Below are 24,264 nucleotides of genomic sequence, written 5' to 3' on the forward strand. Positions count from 1 at the left end.
CAAGAAGTATCCCTGAACAGGAATCCTCCAATCAGCATCCAGACATCTCAGCAATATTTTCATTCATAACTCTGACCTGATTCATAGCACCGCCTGGATAAACTCCAATAAGACCCATCGCCAAGTCTAAGGCATGCCAATATCTTGCCTGAGCAAGAGCTGATATTTCCTGGGATTATGGCACCAAAGACATATGGTTTCAAAAGACAGCATTGTGGTTTCTAGATCTGGGAAATTAAAAAAAAAGTTCCTTCGGGCAGAAAATGGTTTATTCAAATATTCTTGCTATTACATAATCATGGGACATCGAATAACATGACACGTCTTCCTGTGTGTCACTACATACACATTGAGAAAGAGCAGACTGAAGCCGCCCGACCTTGGCTGTTAAACAGTTCCTCTCCATCTGCATATTTCATTTCCATGCTTTTATTACAGGGATCATTTTTGGAATTTTTCTTGGAGACAAATCAATCTTTCATGTGTTGCCATGCTCTGGTGTGATTATAAAGCCTTTAATTTTCTATACAGTCTCCTCTTGCTGACCTTAAAAAAACAAGTTCCATTCCATGTAATCTGGAAATTGTCCCATACAACAAGCAGAGGCGCAAGTAAAAGCGGCAGAACCCTGGTGTAAAATTGAAACAGGGTGCGTTTATATACAAGACCTCAACTGCCCTGTGGCTTTTTCAGTAAACCTATATTTAAAAATGAACTCCAGGCAATTAACGCAGCTATGTATTTAAAAAAAAAAAAAAAAAACACACAACTATCTTTTAAAGCAATTTATACCGATCTGGTGTCAACCTCGTGCAATTCCCTGTACAGCATTGGTCAAACTACCCGAGGAAAGGACAGGATTTGGGACCAATCACGAGTGCTCCAGTGCTCATGCTAGTGTAGCAATATTTCCAGGCATTGGGCCTGATATGGTTCTGCCATCGTTACCGGTAACACTTCCAACATATTAAGTTGAGAACCCAAGTGTGAGAACTGAGACAATGACCATTCCGGCATCTTTGGTTTGTTTTGTTTATTTTGTAATGGGGATGGGAGAAGGGAATGAGTGGGATACTCCTCTGGCTCAACTAGGTTTAACTGGGACACTGTACAGAAAAATGCCTGTAAGCGCTGTCTTGATGCCAGCTGAATGCCGACCAACGCTCCCTGGCGCTTAAAGATACTGTTCTGCTGAACTGTGCTGAAAATCCAACTTTAATACTCAGATTAACTCAGAAGATCCAGGACTGGAAGACATTTGACTCTTGGCACTCTGTTTAGCTCAAAAATCCAAACAGCTCCCTCCAGCCCTTCACTGACTGAGGTAGCTCCTTGTAACTGCTTGTGCTGCTGCAAATCTCAACACTGTACACTTCACATTGTACACTTAACTCTTCAGGGCCCAACCGCTGGCACCCCCTTCTACACTTCACGGTCCTCTTGCTAGGCACCCCCTCTACACTTCAGGGTCCTCTTGCTAGGCACCCCCTCTAACACTTCAGGGTCCTCTTGCTAGACACCCCCTCAAACACTTCAGGGTCCTCTTGCTAGACACCCCCTCAAACACTTCAGGGTCCTCTCATTAGGCACCCCCTTGACACTAGCTGGCTCCCGGATCCCTGGGACCTTCACCGGAGTGGTCCCCTCTACACTTCAGGCAGAACCTCAGCGGCAATTCACAGTACTCACGAACTTGGCAGGCTTTCCCGGAACTGAACCGCTCTATCTCCACTGGTCCTCGGCACACCGGATCCTCTCTGCAGCTCAGCTCTCTCTCTGGACTCTCAGGCAGCCACCCGAGACACCCGATTCTTCTGACAGGAGGAGACACAGCCGTACTCTCCCTCCTGGGACTCTGCTTCCCGCCAAAGATGCTGCGTCATGCGCTCCCCTCAAGCTTATACCCACTCCCAGAATCCTCTGCAGCAGAATCTGCCTTCTGGGGTAGATACAGGCCTGAATGAGCCACTGATTGGGTTTCCTCCACTGCCCAATGAGAATCCTCTCATGGAGCCAGTGGGGAGACTCCCCTCTCAGCAGTCACACCTGGGAGACATGATGGGCTCAGCTGAAAATCATGGCCCTGCTGTTAGGCAGCCAAGGCCCATTATGCTTTTACCTAGCACCTACCTTGTAGGGCAGTGGTCCTTAACTCCGGTCCTTGGGGCCCACTAACAGGCCAGGTTTGCAAGATAACTAAATTACATCACAGGTGATCTCATTTGCTGCTCAGTGATTGCAGTATTCTAGTCTGCATCTCCGCAAGGTAATACTTAAAATCTGGCCTGTTAGTGGGCCCCGAGGACCAGGGTTGAGGACCATTGTTGTAGGCTGCTACACTAGCAAGGAAGATGCTGAGAGTAGGAGAGAGCAGAGTGACAGAAATGGAAACACATCAGTCTGCTGCTTCTCCTTCACTGTCCATTCAAAGGCCGGGGATGTGGACTAGACAAGTCGTATTACTTTACTGCAGCAGAGAATATTCAGGCCCCCAGGCTGATTAATCTATGTGGCAGAGCTTTGTAAATCTCAACAATGAATGAACAGATATACTGCTTTCATAGATGTATTTTATCTGCCTGAAGTTCAGCTTTAAAGCCCAAGTCTGGGTTTTTTGTCACTATAAAATAATTTGTTCGAGCCAAGCTGGCCCAAAGTCATTTGACGACTGTAAACAAAGTATCATACTGTAGTAGCATCATCTACATATAGCATGCAGCGCTGTGTTCCGCAGCAGTACAGGAACTCCCTGTCTGCCGCTGGAGCAAAAATCAGTAGCTGATGCTACTACAGTATGATTCAGTCCTCACAGCTGCCAAATAACTTAGTAATGGAAATAGTTTCTTTTTGCCAGCTTGGCCCAAACAAACCATTTAAAGTGCCAGGAAACTTAGAGTACAGATTTAAAGCATATCTAAAGCCAAAATATTTTTTAGCCTTGGCTACAGTCAGGCCTTTACTGCTATCAGGGGAAAATCTTCCTCTCTGTGTTCCAGTAACAATGGCCATCGGGATAAATGATGTAATGGGAAATTCAGAGTATTACCACTGTCAACGGAACACAAGGAGATTGAAGAGGATCTTCTGATGAAGACACCAGTTGCAGTGACTGCTGTCCTTGTAGAGATGTCCTCTGTCTCTCTTTAAACAGGTTTAAATAATTTCCCCATTCCATACAAAAAAAAATCAGCTTTAGATATTAAGTACAACTAAGGGTTGCAGCAGTAAGGCCCCTTTCACACGGGCGCACCGCCCGACGGAGTCGGTTCTGCTCAGCGGGGGATCGGTCCGCCGATCCCCGCTGAGCAGGTGGATGGCAGCTCCATCTCCAATCTGTGTGCAGAGACAGAGCTGTCAGATCCCTGCTGTCCTCTATAGGGAGATCGGATGAGAACGGACCTCCTGTCCGTTCTCATCCGATCCTCCAGACAGTTGGAAAATAGGGTTTCCATCCGTCCGGATTTCACGGACAGGATCAGAATTGGATAGCAGTGGGTGTCAGCGGAGATGTCTCTGCTGACATCCGCTGCCCCATAGGGATGCATGGAGCATCTGATCAGGTCCGCCTGAGAAACTGACAGGTGGATCGGATCGGATCGCCCGTGTGAAAGGGGCCTTTAGCTTGCAAAGAGGGATATTAGAGAAACAATTAAGTGTTATGAGTTTGCTTTTAAATACAATTTTGCATTCACTTACTTTAAAGTGTACATCCCCTTTGTATCAATGCAGATTCATAATACCGGTGTCTAAATGCTATAGCACTTGTTAATAAACACGTGATGATTAATCATATGCCTCTTTATGCTTACCAGCAGTTGTATATGTATTATGTGTATACTGGCCACATCTATGGGCTTTCAGTTGGAGTGAAGTACGAGAGTGCCGATTACGGCACTCACAGTCCACGGTAGAGGATGGGACTTATAGTCTTACAGTTCATTTATTCACAGATTTCTGTGAATGAATGACAGGGCTGTGAGAGTGGGATGGGAGGCAGATGCACCACGTTACACCCCAAATATGGGTGATATGGTGCAAAAGGTGAACTTAGCCTTTAAAGATGACATTTAATGGGCTTATTGTTTGCCTTTTCTGGTTCCTGCCTCCAACATTTTTAAATAAAACCTTTCCATTGCCATTACCTTATGTGATGCTATCAGTGGGTTTCTGTGCTTCTCTATGCAGTGCAGGCTCTTGGGAGGAGTTATGCAAAATATCGAAATGCTTTGATATTTGGGTGAATGGGATATCAATGCGGAGGAGTGAGGGTTCCTGTACAGGCCGTGTTTGCATGCAGACCACCCAAGGTAAAGCTCAGGTTAGGCTGGGCCTCCATGATTTAAACAAAAATCAAATAAATAAAAAAGGAGTGGGGGTCAGTCAGGCTGGACACTAAAAACACTAAAGTTAGCCCAAGTTTTTTATATAATGTGAAGGATGATGTTACTCCGAGTAAATAGATATCTAATATGTACTGCTTTAAAATTGCGTCGGTCCGCGGAATGGCGCTAAACTACGGTACTAAAAATTCTCCATAGGCAACGCTTTGAATGCCTTTACAGGTTGAGAGTTGCACAGGAGGTCTGGTGCTAGAGTTATGGCTCTCGCTCTGATGTTTGTGACAATACCTGGTTTGATCACTGTTTACATATGCATGTAACGTATGGGTTTCCATTTTCGCATAAGCACGGTGGGACGGGGGTGGTTTACATTTTTTTGTTTGTTTGTTTTATTATTTATTTTATACTCTATGTTATGATTACCTTTAGACCCCGTTCACACTGGGGCGACCTGTCAGCTGTGGACCCTTTCTAATAGGAGCGACACAAGTCGCTCCGACTTAGAAAAAGGGTCCGGAGCTTCTTTGGGGTGACCTGGAGCGACCTGCATTGACTTCAATGTTATAAAGTCCGTGGCGGCCGCTCCGAGGTCGCGGTGCGAGCTGCGCACCGCGACTTGTGAGGTCGCCCCGGCAAGTCGGATCGCCCCAGTGTGAACGGGGTCTTATTGCTATCACAAGGGATAAACAACATCCCTTGTGACAGCATGGGCCGTGACAGGTCCTCTTTATGGAGAGATCTGGGGTCTATTAGACCCCAAATCTTTCCTCTAGCCTCCCATGCAGCCAATCAGACACAGATCGGTCTGGGGGTTGAGGGTAGATACCAGCGCTATGGAGCCTTCAGTATGTTAGTAGCGGTGATATTTAGAGATGGTGATGAGCTGTCGCCAACCTGCCAATGAGGCAGTGGGTAATAAGAAAGTGCAAAATTGTTGGTGCTAGGCGCTATCACCCAAAAAACTGTGCTGTGCGTTTTTTAAAACGTGCAAATAAAATGTGAAAATAAAATGTATGCTGTGCGTTTTTATAAAACCTTTTGTGTTTTAAAACCTGTCCTGTACACAGCATATGTTTTAAAATGCACAGCACAGGTTTTAAAACACAAAAGGTTTTATAAAAACGCACAGCATACATTTTATCTTCACATTTTATCTTCACATTTTAAAAAACACACAGCACAGTTTTTTTGGGTGATAGCGCCTAGCACCAACAATTTTGCACTTTCTTATTACAGATCGGTCTAATTGGCTGCTTTTCTGGCCACTGGTGGCTGCTGGTAAACAAACTGGAAGTGAAAACATAACTCGTCGCTCCTGGTTTCCGGTGTTACAGAGAGAGAGAGAGGAACGAAGTCAGTTCCTCTCTCTCTGTTTAGGGCAGCCATCGCCACCGCCTGCTGTGCTCCCAGGCACCGCAATCGTATAGTATTGCCTGGGAGTGGCGGCGGTGGCAGGAGTGGGGTGGAACCCCCTTCCGCCACCCGCAGAAGTGATCGGGTGGCTAATTAGCCACTCGGATCACCTGTGTGAAAGAGAATCGCTGTCTGAAAGCACACATACCAGAATGATGCCTGTAGGTGCAGGCATCATTCCAGCATAACCACTGAAACCGGAGGACGTCCATGGTATGTGTAAGTATGAATGAGAGTTAGGGACCTTATATTGCAAGCTCCTTGAGGGCAGGGACTGATGTGAATGTATAATATGCATGTAAAGCACTGTGTAAATTGACGGCACTATATAAGTACCTGAAATTAATATCCGCTTATAGTTCAGCTTTAAGTGCAATGGAGAGAGTCAGGCCTCTGCACTGTCTAGCAAAGGTACCTGGATCACAAGATTGGCCAACCAGGGCTAGAAATAGCAAACTGGCTTACCCTGCTTTTTCAACCAGCGCGCCTTGAGGTTTCTTCAAGGGTGCCTTGGCAAATTGCACAGTATAAAAGCGGGCATGTGGATAAAACCTTTAGTTACACAAAGCCACAGGTTTTCATTGTGCACCGTTACAAACTTCTAGCCGCCGGCGCCCTAACGACCAATGGCATCATCAGTTGATAAAGAGGATGTCAGTAGCCTGCGTAGCATCCTTGTTTGACTCTTCCCTGCACCTCTCCATCAGCATTGAGGACATGAGCTGAGCTATGGAGAAAAATTCTGAGGGAGAAGAGAAACATTGGAATACTAGCAGTGTTAATTTTGGCAGCAAATTTCAATTTAGTTTTAGTCTTAGTCTTAGGACTAAAATGGCATTTTAGTTTTAGTCCCATTTTAGTCTTCTGCAAGTGTTTTAGTTGTAGTCGTATTTAGTCGACTAAAACTCCAGTACATTTTAGTCGACTAAAACTCATTTTAGTCATCTATAATCGAATGGGTGTAGTTCAACTGTAATTTGTAATGCATTATTTAAGCATTTCTCTACAATTTCCAAACTCATTATATATACTGCTGGTCCTGGAGTGAAAAATCTAATATGTTATTATTTATGATATTTAATGTGCTAATTTTACATGCTCTGGATTGATTTGTATTGCCAATTTAGAAATGGACAGCAGAGGAGAGTTAATTTTGATTATGTCAATTTTCAATTTAGTTTTAGTTATAGACTTATGACTAAAATGCCATTTTAGTTTTAGTCGTATTTTAGTCTTATGACTAAAATGCCATTTTAGTTTTAGTCGTATTTTAGTCTTATGACTAAAATGCCATTTTAGTTTTAGTCGTATTTTAGTCATCTGAATTGTTTTAGTTTTTAGTCGTATTTTAGTCGACTAAAATTGTGTTTAATTTAGTCGACGAAAACATTTTAGTCGTTTTAGTCGACGAAATTAACACTGAATACTAGTCAGTATCAGTGTGCAAAAGTGTATTTGGAATAATAAATCACTTCTAACATTACGTTTCCTACTTGTGTGGATGTTGCCGCATTATGCAAAACTGTTTGAATAGTTTTACATTTTAGAATCGGGTGCCTTGAGAGAGACTGTCCATAATTTGTATAGGGTGCCTCAACTGAAAAAAGATTGAGAAACACTGACCTAGAACTACCAGAAACTGATCTTTTACCAAGTACAACCCCACCCAGTATATCTGTGTATGCACACACATGTACAGTACGTATGCAGGAATGGGATAAAGAACATATTTATGTTGATTCTTAAATGCTGACAGGGCAAGTTCATTATCAGTGGAGTCATAGCAAAGTCATTGAAGGCTTATAGAGTCAATCTGTTTGTGAAGAAGACGCTGTATTGTTAATTTATAGCTACCATCTGCTGCTCTGGTGGGTGGCCACAGCCTGAGACATAAAATGGTTGTAAAGGTAGAAGTTTTTTTATCTTAATAGAGCCTATGCATTAAGATAAAAAGCCTTCTGTGTGCAGCAGCGCCCCTCAGCGCCTCTAATACTTACCTGAGCCCCAACTACATCCAGTGATGTTGCAGGAGTGTCTTGGCGGCCCAGGACTCCCCTCCTCGTTGGCTGAGGCAGTAGCTACTGGCTCCCGCTTCTGTCAAAGTCAGTCAGCCAATGAGGAGAGAAAGGGGGCGGGGCTGTGGCACGGCTATGTGTCTAAATGGATACACAGAGCTTGGCTTGGGTGCCCCCATAGCAAGCTCCTTGCTGTTGGGTCACTCAAAAGGAGGGGTGGGCCAGGAGCACAGAAGAGGGACCAGAGAAGAAGAGGATGGGGGCTGCCCTGGGCAAAACCATCACAGGTAAGTATGACATGTTTGTTATTTTAAACAAAGAAAAAAAGAGACTTTAGTATCACTTTAAAGCCCCCTTTCACACTTATGCGACTTGTCCTGCAACTTGAGACTGCAAAGTAACATGACAAGTCTTACTCCATGATTTCCAATGAGTTCCATTCATATATGTGTGACTTCAAGTCGCAGCAAATTCAAAGTAGTCCCTGCACTACTTTGGTCCAACTTTGATGCGTTTTGGAGGTCCATAGGCCTCAAGATTACACAGGCATTCAAGTCCAGTCAAAGTCCTGGCAAAATCATGCAACTTTTAGGTCGCACAAGTGTGAAAGGGGCCTAAAGTGGACCTTCTCTGCATCTAAACATCACAAACCAAAAACACCATATCATTTTTACTATTCAAAGCAAACTCCTCCATTCATTCAGGTCTCGATGCTTTGTTTTGTTGAGAAATCACTTTGAAAAAAAAAAAACCTGCAGCATTTCTGGTGGTGGCCATCTTGAGTAAGGGCAAATAATTAATGTAGCATTTAGTTCCTGGAATCCATCTGCCCTTACCTCAGGCATGCATGCAGAAGAGTGTGCTTAAGTGGAGTTCCACCCTAATTTTATACTTACCTCCATCTTCTCGCTCCGGGTCACCTGAAAAAGAAATGGATAATCGCATTTTTTTTTTTTTTTACTTACCTCGTACCGAAGAAAATATACTTACCTTACTTCCTTCTTCCTCCTTCCTCGGCCGCGGCCCGTCGTCACTTCCTGGCTCTGCAATGATTCCTGGGAGCTGAACGTCATAGCTCCCAGGAATCATTGCGCCTGCACCGGCCCCGACGTCAGTTCCGGGGCGCGAGCGTCATCCCCTTCTAAACAGCTTCTGGGCATGCCCAGAAGCTGTGGAGGGATGACGCGCGCGACCCGGAAGTGACGTCGGGGCCGGCGCAGGGCATCGTGGGACCGAAGAAGGCGGAAGAGGACCCCGAAGAGGATCTCGCTGGCTTCAAGCTGCCCACATCTGAGATGGCAGCGCTGGACAAGACGTTTTCAAGGTAAGTATTTGTCCTAACAGGTAAGTGCAACCCGGGACAGATCAGAGGCTAGCCATTGTGGAATGCACTAGCCCTGTCCCGGGGGTATTTTTAAGAAAAAAAATTCCAGGGTGGAACTCCGCTTTAGCTAAAAAAAAAAAAACTCCTCCTCTCCTCCCCTCCTGAAGACTCCTGGGATGTATGAATGACATAATTTGCCTAGGCAAGAAACCAGGAAGTAACTAAAGAAATGTTAAAAAAAAAATGTTTAAAACAAGTAAATATGATATACTTTCCCATATATATACTAAATGTTATCAGCATGAGGATGAGGATTAAAAATAATCAATGTTGATTGGGAGAGTGAAGTTCTACTTTAACCACTTTAAGACCGGAAGGATTTGCCCCCTTAATGACCAGGCCATATTTTGTGATTTGACACTGAGTTACTTTAACGGACAATTGCGCGGTCATGCGACGCTGTACCCAAATAAAATTGACGTCCTTTTTTTCCCACAAATAGAGCTTTCTTTTGGTGGTATTTGATCACCTGTGCGATTTTATTTTTTGTGTTATATAAACAAAAAAGAGCGACAATTTTGAAAAAAAAAAACAATATTTTTCACATTCTGCTATATGACATTCTCAAAAAAAATGTAAAAATCAAAATTTTTTAAACATTTTAGGCCAATTTGTTTTCTGATACATATTTTTGGTAAAAAAAAAAAAAAAAAAAAAATCTCAATAAGTGTATTTTGATTGGTTTGTGCAAAAGTTATCGCGTCTACTAACTACGGGAAAGATTTATGTCATTTTTATTATTATTATTTTTTTTTTTACTAGTAATGGTGGCGATCTGCGATTTTCTGCTGGACTGCAACATTGCGGCGGACAGATCGGACCCCTAACTGACATTTTTGACACTCTTGGGGGGCCAGTGACATTACTACAGTAATCAGTGCTACAAATATACACTGTTACTGTAATAATGACACTGGCAGGGAAGGGGTTAACAGTATAGGTGATCAAGGGGTTAAATGTGACCCTAGGGGAGTGATTCTAACTGTGTGGGGGCGTGGCTTCTGAGATGACCATAGAGACATGTGATCCTATATAGAAGGACCACATGAGCTCTGTGATCATTTCAGGGAGGACGGTCAGCTGTGTTTACAACAGCCGACCGTCCTTCTCTCTCTGAGGGGAGTGATCGCAGGTGTCAGGCGGCAATCGGAGCCGCCTGACACACGCATCTGCTTCCCAGCTGACGATCGGGGGCGGGAGCGCCCCACCGGCGACGCGCGCTCGCCCCCTAGCTGCCACCAGGTGACCAACGTACCAATATGTGGTTTTGCCTGTAGGAGTCACTCTGCCGACGTACATATATAGTAAACGGTCAGCAAGTGGTTAACAAGCTAATTCTTTCCAGATATCACTCGTGTTCTAAAGTCACAAAATCACATAATCTTACCTTTTTTTTTACTTTTAATTGCAGTCACATTGCTCATAGTGACCAGATTTGTTCAGATAGGTTTTTAGAAACACATTTCAAAGTGTAAGGCCTCATGCACAATGATTTCCTGTAAATGCTGATTATCCCGACAGGAGAAAATCCGCGTTATAATCTCACCTCGCACAGATGCATTTTTTCAAAACAGTTTAGCTGTGGTTAACAGAGTTTGCAGTTTGGACATTTATTGATTTCATTGGCCAGAAATGTATTCTGGCTATTAAAATAAATGCCGAAGTGCTAAAGGAGCCCAGCGTTTATGAGCGTTTAACAGCGTTCAGCGCTTTTTATGATAAAAATTACCTCTCCTGAACGCGGTTTTAGACATCCTCTAAACTCCCCTGCTACTAAACTGCTAAAAATGTCCATGTGTGCACATAGGATAACAGACAGGACTTTAAGGGCAGAAAAAAAAAACTGCTGTCTTTGTGGGTTTAGGTGGTAACAGCAGCAGTGTGCATGAGGCCTAAAAGTAAGTCGGATGGCCTTTTAATTGTAAGCCTTTTAGAAAGACAATCTGCTTCCTGGCGTTTAGATAAACCTATCTAACCTCTCCATACTTTGCAGATTGTGGGTTCCTAACATTCTATCCATGCAGAATTCTGCAAAAAAATGTTTTTTTCTTTTTTAAGAAACGTCCTTTTTTTCTTGACAAAGTAATGGAATAGCTTAACAGGGGGATTCATAAGCCTGGCTTGGGAGCGAGCCCCCACAGCAAGTGGCTTGCTATGGGGGCAGACAAAGAAGAGGAGGAGCCAAGATGGCCAGTGCAGGACTATTCTCAAAGCACCGCGTGAGCTCTCTCATGCACAATGGGAAACCAGCTGTGGCTCCCCCAGGAAGCTGAATGAAATATTATAAAACAGCGCTAACAGGAGAATGTAAATGAGTAAATACAATCCTTCAATAATAAACAATATAAAGTGCACTTGGTGATGAAAGTATGGCAATAAAAATTAATATATATAAAAATATATAAAAATACAAAGATCAAAAATGCTTTGGTACTAAAGTGAATTAGTGCAAAATAAAGTGCAGTCCAAAATTATGAGTCCATTAAAATATTCAGATAAAGTGCTGGACAGAAAGTGGTTGATGTGCTCCACACAGTGATATAAGTGCTCCAAACGGCCCCTTTTGGGGATCCACTCACCAGATGCTAAAGAGTAATCAAGCCTCAAGAAGCAGTAACTCTTCAAAACAGTTCTGGGGATGGATGGATCTGTATCCCACCAGACGAGCCTCCAAACTTTGCTAATGGTCTCTCTCAAAATAAAGAGGGGGAGCCAGACATAGTGAAGCCCGTAATGACTTTTATTAAATAAATATAGGCAAAAACAACTACTCACAAATGTAGAATGAATTGACAGCGTTTAGATAAACCACATAGGAACGTATCATGCGTCCACTTCCTGGATCGCTAGCCGGCTTGCGTTCCACGAGATGGAGGAAGTGACGCCGTGTGGTATGCCCTCAACAGGAAGTGCGTCGACGCGTTTTGCCCGCCTTCATGGGCGTTTTCATAGACATCCCCCAGGAAGCTGCTGTCCCCACAGCCAGTTCCATTATCCAAGATGGCAGTTCCGGAGACCTTCAGTGGTAAGAAGAGCTGGCTGTGGGAAGAACCCCGAACTGGTAACTATCTGATTTGTAAAAGTCAGAAGCTATAGTGTTTGTAGCTGCTGACTTTAACCACTTTACTGCTACAGGGTTGGCGCTCTGCGTAGAATCACGTATATATATATATATATATATATATATATATATATACACACACACACATGATTCTGCTCTTCCAAGTAGGGTGTGCACCACTTCTGCTGTGATTAGTCACAGCAGGAGCCGATTAGAGGGTGCCAGACAATGGACGTCCACTAGCAGCCACTGATCAGAGAGGAGACAGACTGGATGCAGCTCTGCCTTCTTTACCTACATCTGTCCTGTCAGTGGGGATGTGCTGGATTTTGCTTTCCTGCAAAGCAAGGAATAAAATCCAGCACATCCTTTAGTGAAAGCAGCACATAGTACACACAAAAACACTGGTTAGGCACAGATTTAACCCTTTGATCACCTTAGATGTTTAACCGCTTCCCAGACAGTGTCATCAGTGCATAATTTTAGGGTCACTGGTTCCCACAAAGTGTCAAAAGTGTCAGTTAGTGTCCGATTGTCTACAATACAGTAAAACCTTGGATTGCGAGCATAATTTGTTCCGGAAACATGCTTGTAATCCAAAGCACTCTTATATCAAAGCGAATTTCCCCATAAGAAATAATGGAAACTCAAATGATTCGTTCCACAACCATTTATTCATAAATCCTTCAGTTTATAGTCCATATAAAAAGATTATAGCATTGTGATAGGTTATATAACCATAAAATGTCCATCCACAAATAGCCGCTTCCACAAGGGGATTAGAAGCAAAATCCAGCAGGAGCTACAGAGTATCAAAGAGAAGAGAGGCGCCTCTAAGTGTAGCAATATGGTTCCATTTAATTAAGGTACAACATTTAGCAACTCACATGGTTGATGAATAAAACAGGCACACATAAGTATGCAGGCATCCGGGGTAAAGCTGTCCACATAGACCATCTTCTGCACCGCCGGCTGCCAGTCTGTAATCCTGACTGGGAAGACCACCCTGCAGTAAAGCGATCTGAAAGCGAGGGGCAGCATGGAAGGGATGACGTAGATGGAGGTGCGGAGGATGGTCTATGTGGACAGCTTTAGCCTGGATGCCTGCATCCTTAGATGTGCCTGTTCCAATCATCAACCATGTGAGTTGCTAATTGTACCTTCATTAAATTTAACCATATTGCTACACTTAGAGGCGCCTCTCTTCTCTTTTATACTCAGCTGTGACTTGAGGCTACTTGTATATCAAGACATCGCTTGTATATCAAGTCAAAATTTATTTGAAAATTTTGCTTGTCTTACAAAGCGCTCTTAAACCAAGTTACTCTCAAACCAAGGCTTTACTGTATCTCAATCTTGCTATAAATCGCTGCCATTACTAGTATACAAAAAAAAAAAAATCCATTATATATAATGCTATACCTTTTGCACAAACCGATCAATATACACTCATTGGGGTTTTTGTTTTTTATCAAAAATGCGTAGCGGAATACATATTGGCCTAAATTTATGACGAAATTCGATTTTTTTATTTATTTTTTATTGGATAGGTTTTATAGCAGAAAGTAAAATATATATTTTTTTTAAATTTTCAGTCTTTTTTTGTTTATAGTGCAAAAAATAAAAAACCCAGTGGTGATCGAAAACCACCAAAAGAAAGCTCTACTTGTGGGGGAAAAAAAAGACATACTGTGCAGTTAATGTTTGTACAGTATTACATGACTGCGCAATTTTCAGTTAAAGTAACGCAGTGCCGTATAGCATAAAATGGCCTGGTCATGAAGGTGGGTAAATCTTCCAGAGGTCAAGTGGTTAGAAAAAAAAAAACAGAAGTTCCTCTTTAAATACAGCTTATGTTAATAGAGAGTTTTTAAAATGTGTCTACTGAGAACAGCAGAAAGGAGCCAACTGAGCTGGTGATAGAATAATGAGAAATAATGCTTTTAATACGTAAATGTCCTTTTCATGCAGAAAATAATGATTTCACACCCTTGAGACATTTATAATTATAAATTGAGCATTCTGAAGAGAAAAATATTGTGAGAAATAAATGTAGGATAATTAATGGCAGCTTAGAGAACAAACACTATAGCTGTTGATTGTAGCCTAGCCAAGGACTGCCAGATGTACAAAAGTATTTGGAGTAACGGAGCAATTAGAGCGTGCGCAGACATAACTGGATTTGCTTTGTGCACTGGTGTGCAGTCATGTTGGAACAGGAAGGGGCCATCCCCAAACTGTTCCCACAAAGTTGGGAGAAAGAAATTGTCCAAAATGTCTTGGTATGCTGACGCCTTAAGAGTTCCCTTCACTGGAACCAAGGGGCCAAGCCCAACCCCTGAAAAACAACCCAACACCATAATCCCCCCTCCACCAAACGATTTGGACCAGTGCACATAGCAAGGTCCATAAAGACATGGATGAGCGAGTTTGGGGTGGAGGAACTTGACTGGCCTGCACCTGAACCCGAAAGAACACCTTTGGGATGAATTTGAGCGGAGACTTTGAGCCAGGCCTTCTCATCCAACATCAGTGCCTGACCTCACAAATGCACTTCTGGAAGAATGGTCAAACATTCCCATAGACACTCCTAAACCTTGTGGACAGCCTTCCCAGAAGAGTTGAAGCTGTTATAGCTGCAGAGTGGGCCAACTCAATATTGAACCCTAGAGACTAAAGGCATAAAGCTTCGGCCGACGACCGATCTGACGATTGTAGGCTTGTTAGTATGATGCCTCCGACAGCCGTCAGCGCACATTCGGCCGAAAAGAATCTGTCTTGCAAGCATTAAAATTTTTGTATGCCGACACCAGAGCGGCCGATTGTTCGCCAGTCAGTACAGAATTCGGCCGACAGACCGCAGATTTGTAAGACTGGGCATGCTCAGAAAAGAAAAAACACAGGGAAAGTTAACCATCACATGACATCACTTCTGCAGTCGGCTGTAGTCGGCGGACAAAATTCATGTGCAGTCTTTGCACTTTTCAACAGACACCGACAGCCCGGGGACAAAAGACGGCCGATCGTTCGCCGACGATCGGTACGTGTGTACGGGGCTTTAGACTGGGATGCCATTAAAGTTCATGTGCGTGTAAAGGCAGGCGTCCCAATACTTTTGACAGTATAGTGCAGCTCAGACATCCACCCGTCTCTATGGCCACACAAAGCTCCACTGAGATTCTGACTGGTAGCTACAGCAGCAGAATTTTGTAGCACATACTTGGGACAAATGAGGCCCAGTGCAGATATCTCAGATAAAAGCTGCATTGTGAATCTGGAAGGATTGGGGTGACGTAGAAACAAATGAGCTGGATAAGCCCTTTCTGTAAACTTTTCTTTAAGTCTTCAAGGACAATATTTACACGGGACAAAGTACAAATCTGACTAACAAATAACATTCTTTTACAAGTTACAACACAATGAGAAAAAAAAAAACAGTTTCAGAAGAATATTAAAATGGCATTGCTTTCTTCAAATAGTCCAATATCCTGTCCAATGCAACGAGCCAAATCAAATTCAAAAAGCCGTGTCTGCGTGTTTTTATAGAGTGGGAACATTTTTTTTCCAATTTAATTTGAACCATTTGCTTTAGGAAAAACATTACTGTTCCTATCATAAGGCAAGTTATGAAGCCTCAGGCAGTTCCCTCAAGATAAAATTCTTATGATAGGAAAACAGTACATGCTATAGTAAATCTGTATCTTGGTACTGTTTATTTTCAGCTTCCACACTATCAGAAACAGCCAAGAAAGAGAGATGAAAGGGATAATTATGGGGCTTAAGGGTTTGTGTCAATAGGCTTTGGGTTTGTGTAGATTTGTGTCTACATAAATTTGAAACTCTGAGATCAATTAGAATTCACAGATCGATAGAGGGCTAAAGCCTGCTGTTGGCTAATGTCACAGAGCCGGTCCTAGCTAATGAAGCAGCTGCCAAAATGACAGCTGGCTCCGGCTCTAAGCACGCAACGAGAGCAAAAGCCAACTGCGCCCCCCCCCTCACCAGCCTGGCACTGAAAGGGCAGAACAGAGAGTGGTGACTAACAGTCACTGCTCTCTGCTCAGAGCTGACTGAGAACTGAACAATCAGCGTTCATGTGATTGCTCAGTTCTTGAGCTTAGAGCTGGTGGAGGACAACTGCAGATTCACACTGATGCTGCAGCATGGAGGTTAGTATGTAACTTCTCCCTTAAAGTGGTATAAGAGCCAGTTCACACTACCACGACTTTTTTGGCGACTTGGTCGTCTGACAAGTAGCGCTCCATTCTGTGCAATGAAACCGTTGCTCCGACTTAGAAAAAGGTTCCTGCACTACTTTTGGGCGAAGTCGGAGCGACTTGCATTGACTTCTGTTATGAGAAGTCGTTTGCAAGCCGCGATGAAGTCGTGCTGCACGGGCAACTTTGAGTCGTGGCAGTGTGAACCGGCTCTTAAATTTTTGTTTTTAAAATAACAAACATGTAATATTTACCTGCTCTGTGCAGTGGTTTTGCACAGAGCAGCTCTGATCCTCTTTTCAGGTCCCGCGCCAGCGCACCTAGCCTCTCCCCCCCCCTCGAGCAGTGCCCCCCAGAGAAAGCAGCTTGCCCTGGGGACACTGTTGCGTGCTCGCTACCGAGCCACTGCTCTATGGGTCCATAAGATACCCCCCCCGCTCTCTCCTTTATTGGCTCACTGACAGCCAAGACTAACGTGAACATCATAGAATGCATGCAGGTAAAAAAACTTTCAGCCTTTACAACTACTTTAAATGGGTTTTGAATTCCCATAGATTAGTATTGACATTCAAAACTTGATTGACGCAAGGAAAAAGCCAGTTGACACATGTCCCTAACACGGGTTCCCTAGCTGAATGTAGGTATGCATTCTGAATGCTAAATGGCTAAATGTTTCCAACCTCAGTTGGGACTGTTCTGGCAATGCTCCCCCATCTGTAAATATCACATTTGGGTAGACTGTGCCTTTAAAGGGTACCGGGCACCCCTTATAGCAATGTTTTTATTAAAATTGGGAGGCAGCTGCATTTGTTCAGTCAACATTTAATTTAGGAACACCTTGCAATCAATGCAAGAAAGGTTTGATGTACTATAGCAAGGTAATGATGGATATAATAAGTCCACTCCTATCTTGTTGAAGACTGCAGCATTTTGTACGGAAAATGTTAAATGTTCTAGTAGGCTTTATTGCTCATAGGAACCAAAATCCTTTTTATGCATACATGATGGCAATTGTATTTAGATGTTTTTTTCATTCTCAATTAACCTACAAAGGCAATTTACTTGTCAGTCCACTGTCCATTATTTATGAGTTTTGTTAAACTAATGTTTGAAAAAAGATAAATGTTATCTAATGGCTACAGAAAGCCCTATTCTGAGACCAGGGCTACTTTAATATTGATTAGACCATGGGCAAACATTTTTGTTGGACCCTCCTCCCCTGAAACGTACAGTAATTAGCAGCTAGACTCATAATGAGTTTACTGTAGAAGATCAGGCAGCGGTTGGTTGCCAGACGTTACAGCATATCATTACCGCTCACTGAATGGTTGCTAGAGGTTACAGCACATCATTAACGCTCACTGATTAGTTGCTAGAGGTTACAGCACATCTTTTCTGCTTGCTGATTGTTTGCTAGAGGTTACAGTACATAATTTATGCTTGCTGATTGGTTGCTAGAGGTTACTGCACATCATTACCGCTCACTGATTGGTTGCTAGAGGTTACAGAACATCATTACCGCACACTGATTGATTGCTAGAGGCTACTGCACACCCTTACTTCTCAATAATTGGTTGCTAGAGGTTACAGAACATCATTACTGCTTACTGATTGGTTTCTAGAGATTACCACAAATCATTATTGCTTTCTAATTGGTTACCAGAAGTTACTGTACATCACTGCATCAAATTGTGGGTGTGGCAAAACTGCACTAACATTAAGGGGTGCCCTATGTACAGAGTGCAGGGTTGAGGGGCGCACTATGTACAGGGGGCAAGGTTAAGGGGTACGCTAGGTACAGAGTGCCGAGGTGCGCTATGTACATAGTGCAGGGTTGAGGGGTATGCTGTATGCAGAGTGCAGGGTTGAGGGGTGCGCTACATGCAGAGTGCAGAGTTGAGGGGTGCACCACATGCAGGGTTTGGAGGTGCGGGGGTGTACAGAGTGCAGAGGTGCGCTATGTGCAGAGGGCAGGGGTGAGTCATGTGCAGGGGTGTGCCATGTGCAGGGCACAGGGGTGCGCCAGGTGCTGAGTACAGGGGTCGGCTAGGTGCAGAGTGCAGGGGTGCTCTAGTGCAGAGGGCAATGCCCTCCCCCACCTACCAATTCCAGTACAGAGTTCCACTCCCCCCCTCCAAGTACAAGGCTCTTCCCCCCCCCCCACACCCCCCTATTCCATCCCAGAGCTCTTCAAACACCCCCTCACCCCCTCCCCATTCCAGTACAGAGTCCCACTGCCCCGCTCCATCCAAGTACAAGGCTCTCCTCCCACCCCAACGCTGATTCCAGTACACAGTTTTCCTCTCTCACAAATCCTAATCACAGCATTTCCAATGTACCTGCAGCCTGCAGGTTTCAGGAGAATCTTCCCCTGTGCAGATTCCCCGCTCCCTTCCTCCTCTGCTCTCATAGAGATCGGTGTAAACTTATGCGATCTAAATGGCTGCCGGGAGAGGAGCGCTTTCACTTGTAAATACAGAAGCAGCACTTCTGTATTTATAAGTGACAGTAGGCGAGCAGCTGGTGGCCAAACTCTGGTGGGCAGCGTGAAGTTTAAGGGGCGGGCAGCACGGGGTCCCCCCAACAATGACAGGGCCCTGGGCAGATTCCCCTTTATCCCCGCGTTAAAGATGGCCCTGCCTGAGACCATGTAGATGGTTTAAAGATTGACCAGAATTAGCTTTATGGCTAATTTCAGGCCTCAGAATGGTGCTTTTAGGACCGCAAAGTGGTTCCTGTGCAGATGTTGTAAAGTAGGAAAAATGAATCACCCTCGTTATTTATTCATGATGAAGTAAGACCCAAACACTAGCACTTTGCTGCATAATTTTCAAATTCCAGCTTTACAGGGAAGGTTGCAGAATAAGTTATTTTTGCTATTTCCTGTAAAACATATACCACTTGACATGCTAAATGTATTCGTAGTAAAAAAGCAAACAGTAAAGAAAAAAAAATGAAATCATCTCTAATGCAATTTTAGAAAAACTATACTTTTTCTATAGAAAAATAGCTAAGAATTTGTGCAGTTCCAATAGAGTCATACATGTGAAAAAATTCTAATTTGAAATTTCGTGTGGTCGCTCCTCCTCGCTAATAGAAGGGCAGGCCCAGACACAACATGGCTCTTACTGACCGCAGGCCATTGATAGTTTCGATATGGTTTAGTAGGTGAGCTAATCTGCGGTGCATACGTATAAATGAAATGTTACGCTTTGACATTTCAATAAAGGTAAGAAAAAAAAAAAGTGAACAGTGAACTATGCTTTAAAAGCAAAAGGTGCCATTGAAAAGGATCTCTATAAACCCAAGCGCTCACGTAGTTAGGAACCATAGGCGTACTGCTCTCCTCAAGTGCGGAAATTACAGAATACTTCAAACAAACAAAAAAGGAGGCGCAAACGTCGAGTGCATTACCTTTTGACACCTTTAAAAAATGTTATTGAAAAGCCAAAAACATACTCACAAAACATGAAGAATAAAATTGCATATGGGAAGGGAACTTGTCTCCCAAAACGCATTAGCAGTCCAAGCACAGGGACGTGTCCTACTCCACATAGGAGTCCAAGCACAGGGACGTGTCCTACTCCACATAGGAGTCCAAGCACAGGGATGTGTCCTACTCCACATAGGAGTCCAAGCACAGGGACGTGTCCTCCTCCACAAAGGCGTCCAAGCATAGGGACGTGTCCTACTCCAGATAGGAGTCCAAGCACAGTGACGTGTCCTACACATAGGAGTCCAAGCACAGGGACGTGTCCTCCTCCACAAAGGAGTCCAAGCACAGGGACGTGTCCTACTCCACATAGGAGTCCAAGCACAGGGATGTGTCCTACTCCACATAGGAGTCCAAGCACAGGGATGTGTCCTACTCCACATAGGAGTCCAAGCACTGGGACGTGTCCTCCTCCACAAAGGCGTCCAAGCATAGGGACATGTCCTACTCCAGATAGGAGTCCAAGCACAGTGACGTGTCCTACTCCACATAGGAGTCCAAGCACAGGGATGTGTCCTCCTCCACAAAGGAGTCCAAGCACAGGGACGTGTCCTACTCCACATAGGAGTCCAAGCACAGGGATGTGTCCCACTCCACATAGGAGTCCAAGCACAGGGACGTGTCCTCCTCCACAAAGGAGTCCAAGCACAGGGACGTGTCCTACTCCACAGAGGAGTCCAAGCACAGGGACGTGTCCTACTCCACAAAGGAGTCCAAGCACAGGGACGTGTCCTCCTCCACAAAGGAGTCCAAGCACAGGGACGTGTCCTACTCCAGATAGGAGTCCAAGCACAGGGACGTGTCCTACTCCAGATAGGAGTCCAAGCACAGGGACGTGTCCTCCTCCACAAAGGAGTCCAAGCACAGGGACGTGTCCTACTCCAGATAGGAGTCCAAGCACAGGGACGTGTCCTCCTCCACAAAGGAGTCCAAGCACAGGGATGTGTCCTACTCCACATAGGAGTCCAAGCACAGGGATGTGTCCTACTCCACATAGGAGTCCAAGCATAGGGACGTGTCCTACTCCAGATAGGAGTCCAAGCACAGTGACGTGTCCTACACATAGGAGTCCAAGCACAGGGACGTGTCCTCCTCCACAAAGGAGTCCAAGCACAGGGACGTGTCCTACTCCAGATAGGAGTCCAAGCACAGGGACGTGTCCTACTCCAGATAGGAGTCCAAGCACAGGGACGTGTCCTACTCCACATAGGAGTCCAAGCACAGGGACGTGTCCTACTCCAGATAGGAGTCCAAGCACAGGGACGTGTCCTCCTCCACAAAGGAGTCCAAGCACAGGGATGTGTCCTACTCCACATAGGAGTCCAAGCACAGGGACGTGTCCTACTCCACAAAGGAGTCCAAGCACAGGGACGTGTCCTCCTCTACAAAGGAGTCCAAGCACAGGGATGTGTCCTACTCCACAAAGGAGTCCAAGCACAGAGACGTGTCCTCCTCCACAAAGGAGTCCAAGCACAGGGACGTGTCCTACTCCACATAGTAGTCCAAGCACAGGGACGTGTCCTCCTCCACAAAGGAGTTCAAGCACAGGGATGTGTCCTACTCCACATAGGAGTCCAAGCACAGGGATGTGTCCTACTCCACAAAGGAGTCCAAGCACAGGGACGTGTCCTCCTCCACAAAGGAGTCCAAGCACAGGGACGTGTCCTACTCCACATAGGAGTCCAAGCACAGGGACGTGTCCTACTCCACATAGGAGTCCAAGCACAGGGTTGTGTCCTCCTCCACAAAGGAGTCCAAGCACAGGGATGTGTCCTACTCCACATAGGAGTCCAAGCACAGGGACGTGTCCTACTCCACATAGGAGTCCAAGCACAGGGACGTGTCCTACTCCACATAGGAGTCCAAGCACAGGGACGTGTCCTCCTCCACAAAGGAGTCCAAGCACAGGGATGTGTCCTACTCCACATAGGAGTCCAAGCACAGGGACGTGTCCTCCTCCACAAAGGAGTCCAAGCACAGTGACGTGTCCTACTCCACATAGGAATCCAAGCACAGGGATGTGTCCTACTCCACATAGGAGTCCAAGCACAGGGACGTGTCCTACTCCACATAGGAGTCCAAGCACAGGGACGTGTTCTATTCCACATAGGAGTCGATATGTGATATGCTATTTTATTCTTCATGTTTTGTGAGTATGTTTTTGACTTTTTAATAAAATTTTTTAAAGATGTCAAAAGGTAATGCACTAGACGTTTGCGCCTCCTTTTTTGTTTGTTTGCACCACTGACAAGAACCCCGCCCATACCCAACACTTTACAATGCAGATAGTGTAAATCAGACTGTTTTTGTTTTTGTTAAGGAGAGAAAGGCTAAACCCTCTGCCAAGTTTTTACTGAAGTCTATATCCCCACTGGTTGAATTTACCCTTTCATTTGTCTTGGTGACCATAGTACCCGAGACAGAAAATTGATGAACAGTCCTAAGTTTTAGAACTGTCACTGTCTTCTTACGGATACAAAAGTTTTTCTGACAACGATCTTGCTGAGAATCATGAAAATGTCCCTCACTTTGTGTAGACTTCCCCTCACATTCTCTTGCATCTCCAAGACAGGAATGGAAACCCAACTATCAAAAAAAAAAAAGACACCCTTTTCCCTTTTCTATTCAAAACTAGAAAAAATAAATAAAATAAAAAAGTTTTGGCTATACACACACTTTACAAGTCCAGGTAAATATGACCAGCTACTACTAGCTGTGAAATATCATGCATAAATATAAACTTTCACGGACATTTGTGATAAATAACGTTTTATTTTTTCTTTCCAAACTGCCAATTTTTAATGCCACTGTTGTGTTTTACTTGTTTTGCAGATCAGGGCATACATCAACAGAGCTGCCGGTGACAAAGGTGAAGACACACTGGACCTTTTAGCACTCCGATTCCTTTCTGTGAATTCTATTATAGACCCGTGGATTTTCACTGTCCTGCGACCCTCCGTTCTCAGGGTGATGCGTTCAGTTATATGCTGCCAGACATCTTTCAAGAACAAGAGTATCTCAAACTTCCCTTCTCTCAATACTCATCTAACAACGAACACCAAGATAAATATAGAAACTACGTATGGGAGTGCTCAGGAGAAGGGTTTAGTCGATGGGGATAAGATTGCATGGGGAGAAAAAACAGACACATAGGAACAATTATTTTTGTCTAAGAGGATAGATGCAAATTGCATCCGAAAAGCACTTCAGAAGGCATTTGAGCACTTACAGAAGTAGATTCTGACTAAAGTTGGTCAAAGTTGTAAAATTCTCTGTATGGGAATGATATGAAAACATGGAATCTACTCGGCAGATACCTGTGGACAGTAGGGCATAAAGAAAGACCATGACATATGGTTTAACTCTACACCAAAAACACCGCAGTTTGGCACCCTGTTAATGATGGTGTTGCTTGGCTGTTTCCACAGCTAGTAGTGATAAGCTAAATTAAGAGGTTTCTCTTCACCAAAAAGTCTTCAAAAATGATCATGACTGATGAGGCGCATATGCCTAGGAAAACCAACTTAACATATGAAACTCCCTTGCTCTCTCCCCAGTAGAAAACACCACACTAAAGCCTCGTACACACATAGCGATTGTCGGCCGAACGATCGGCCGTCTTTTGTCCGGTGCTGTCCTGTCGGTTGAAAAGTGCTAAAGACTGCACACGAATTTTGTCGGCCAACAACAGCTGACTGCAGAAGTGATGCCATGTGATGGTTAACTTTCCGTGTGTTTTTGTTCTCTGAGCATGCCCAGTCTTGCTCATCTGCTGTTTGTCGGCCGAATTCTGTACTGGCTGAGGAACAATCGGCCGTTCTGGTGTTGGCCAACAAAAATTTTAAAGCCTGCACACAAGATTCTGTTCGGCCGAAAAGTCGCAGTCGGTTGTCGGAAGCATCATACTAACAAGCCGACAATCGGCCAATCGGACGCTGGCCGAATATTTACGGCCGACAATCGCTACGTGTGTACGGGCCTTTACAACAATTTAATTGGAAAGGACAAGGCCACAGCTTTATTTAATTTCCAACACAGACCATGCTAACACTTTAAACCAGTGCCGTCCACAGTTGCACTGTGAGCACGTGTAACAATCAATTCCAAAATGGGGCCTGTCCTTACCATAAGTGCTGGACAGACTAACTTCAACGTCCAGTCAAGGGCATAGCCCATTACCAAGATTTATTACTGGCAAGGTCAAAAAAACTGCCGCTAAAGCTGTGACATACCATCAAAAAAGAGGGTGGTCAGCTTTTCCTCCATGCGTTGCATCCAAAAGACCCAGCATACCATGGGGAGAACAACTTTTATTGAGCTCAGGCCCGACCCCTCGTCCTG

General features: G+C 44.3%; 1 protein-coding gene across 1 annotated transcript in view; it reads left to right on the forward strand.

Annotated features, from left to right (window-relative positions):
* LOC309543361 (prostaglandin E2 receptor EP2 subtype-like) overlaps positions 1-23,289 on the forward strand; it is a 50,231-nt gene extending 26,942 nt beyond the window's left edge. Inside the window, exon 2 of the mRNA XM_082242830.1 lies at positions 22,756-23,289. Coding sequence (XP_082098956.1) covers positions 22,756-23,076 — 321 coding nt within the window. The 3' untranslated portion in view covers positions 23,077-23,289. The remainder of the gene's footprint in view (positions 1-22,755) is intronic.
* The last annotated feature ends 975 nt before the right edge of the window (positions 23,290-24,264 follow it).

The sequence above is a fragment of the Pelophylax lessonae genome (assembly GCF_965119305.1).
Source record: "Pelophylax lessonae genome assembly, chromosome: 13".
In the NCBI taxonomy this organism is placed as follows: domain Eukaryota; kingdom Metazoa; phylum Chordata; class Amphibia; order Anura; family Ranidae; genus Pelophylax; species Pelophylax lessonae.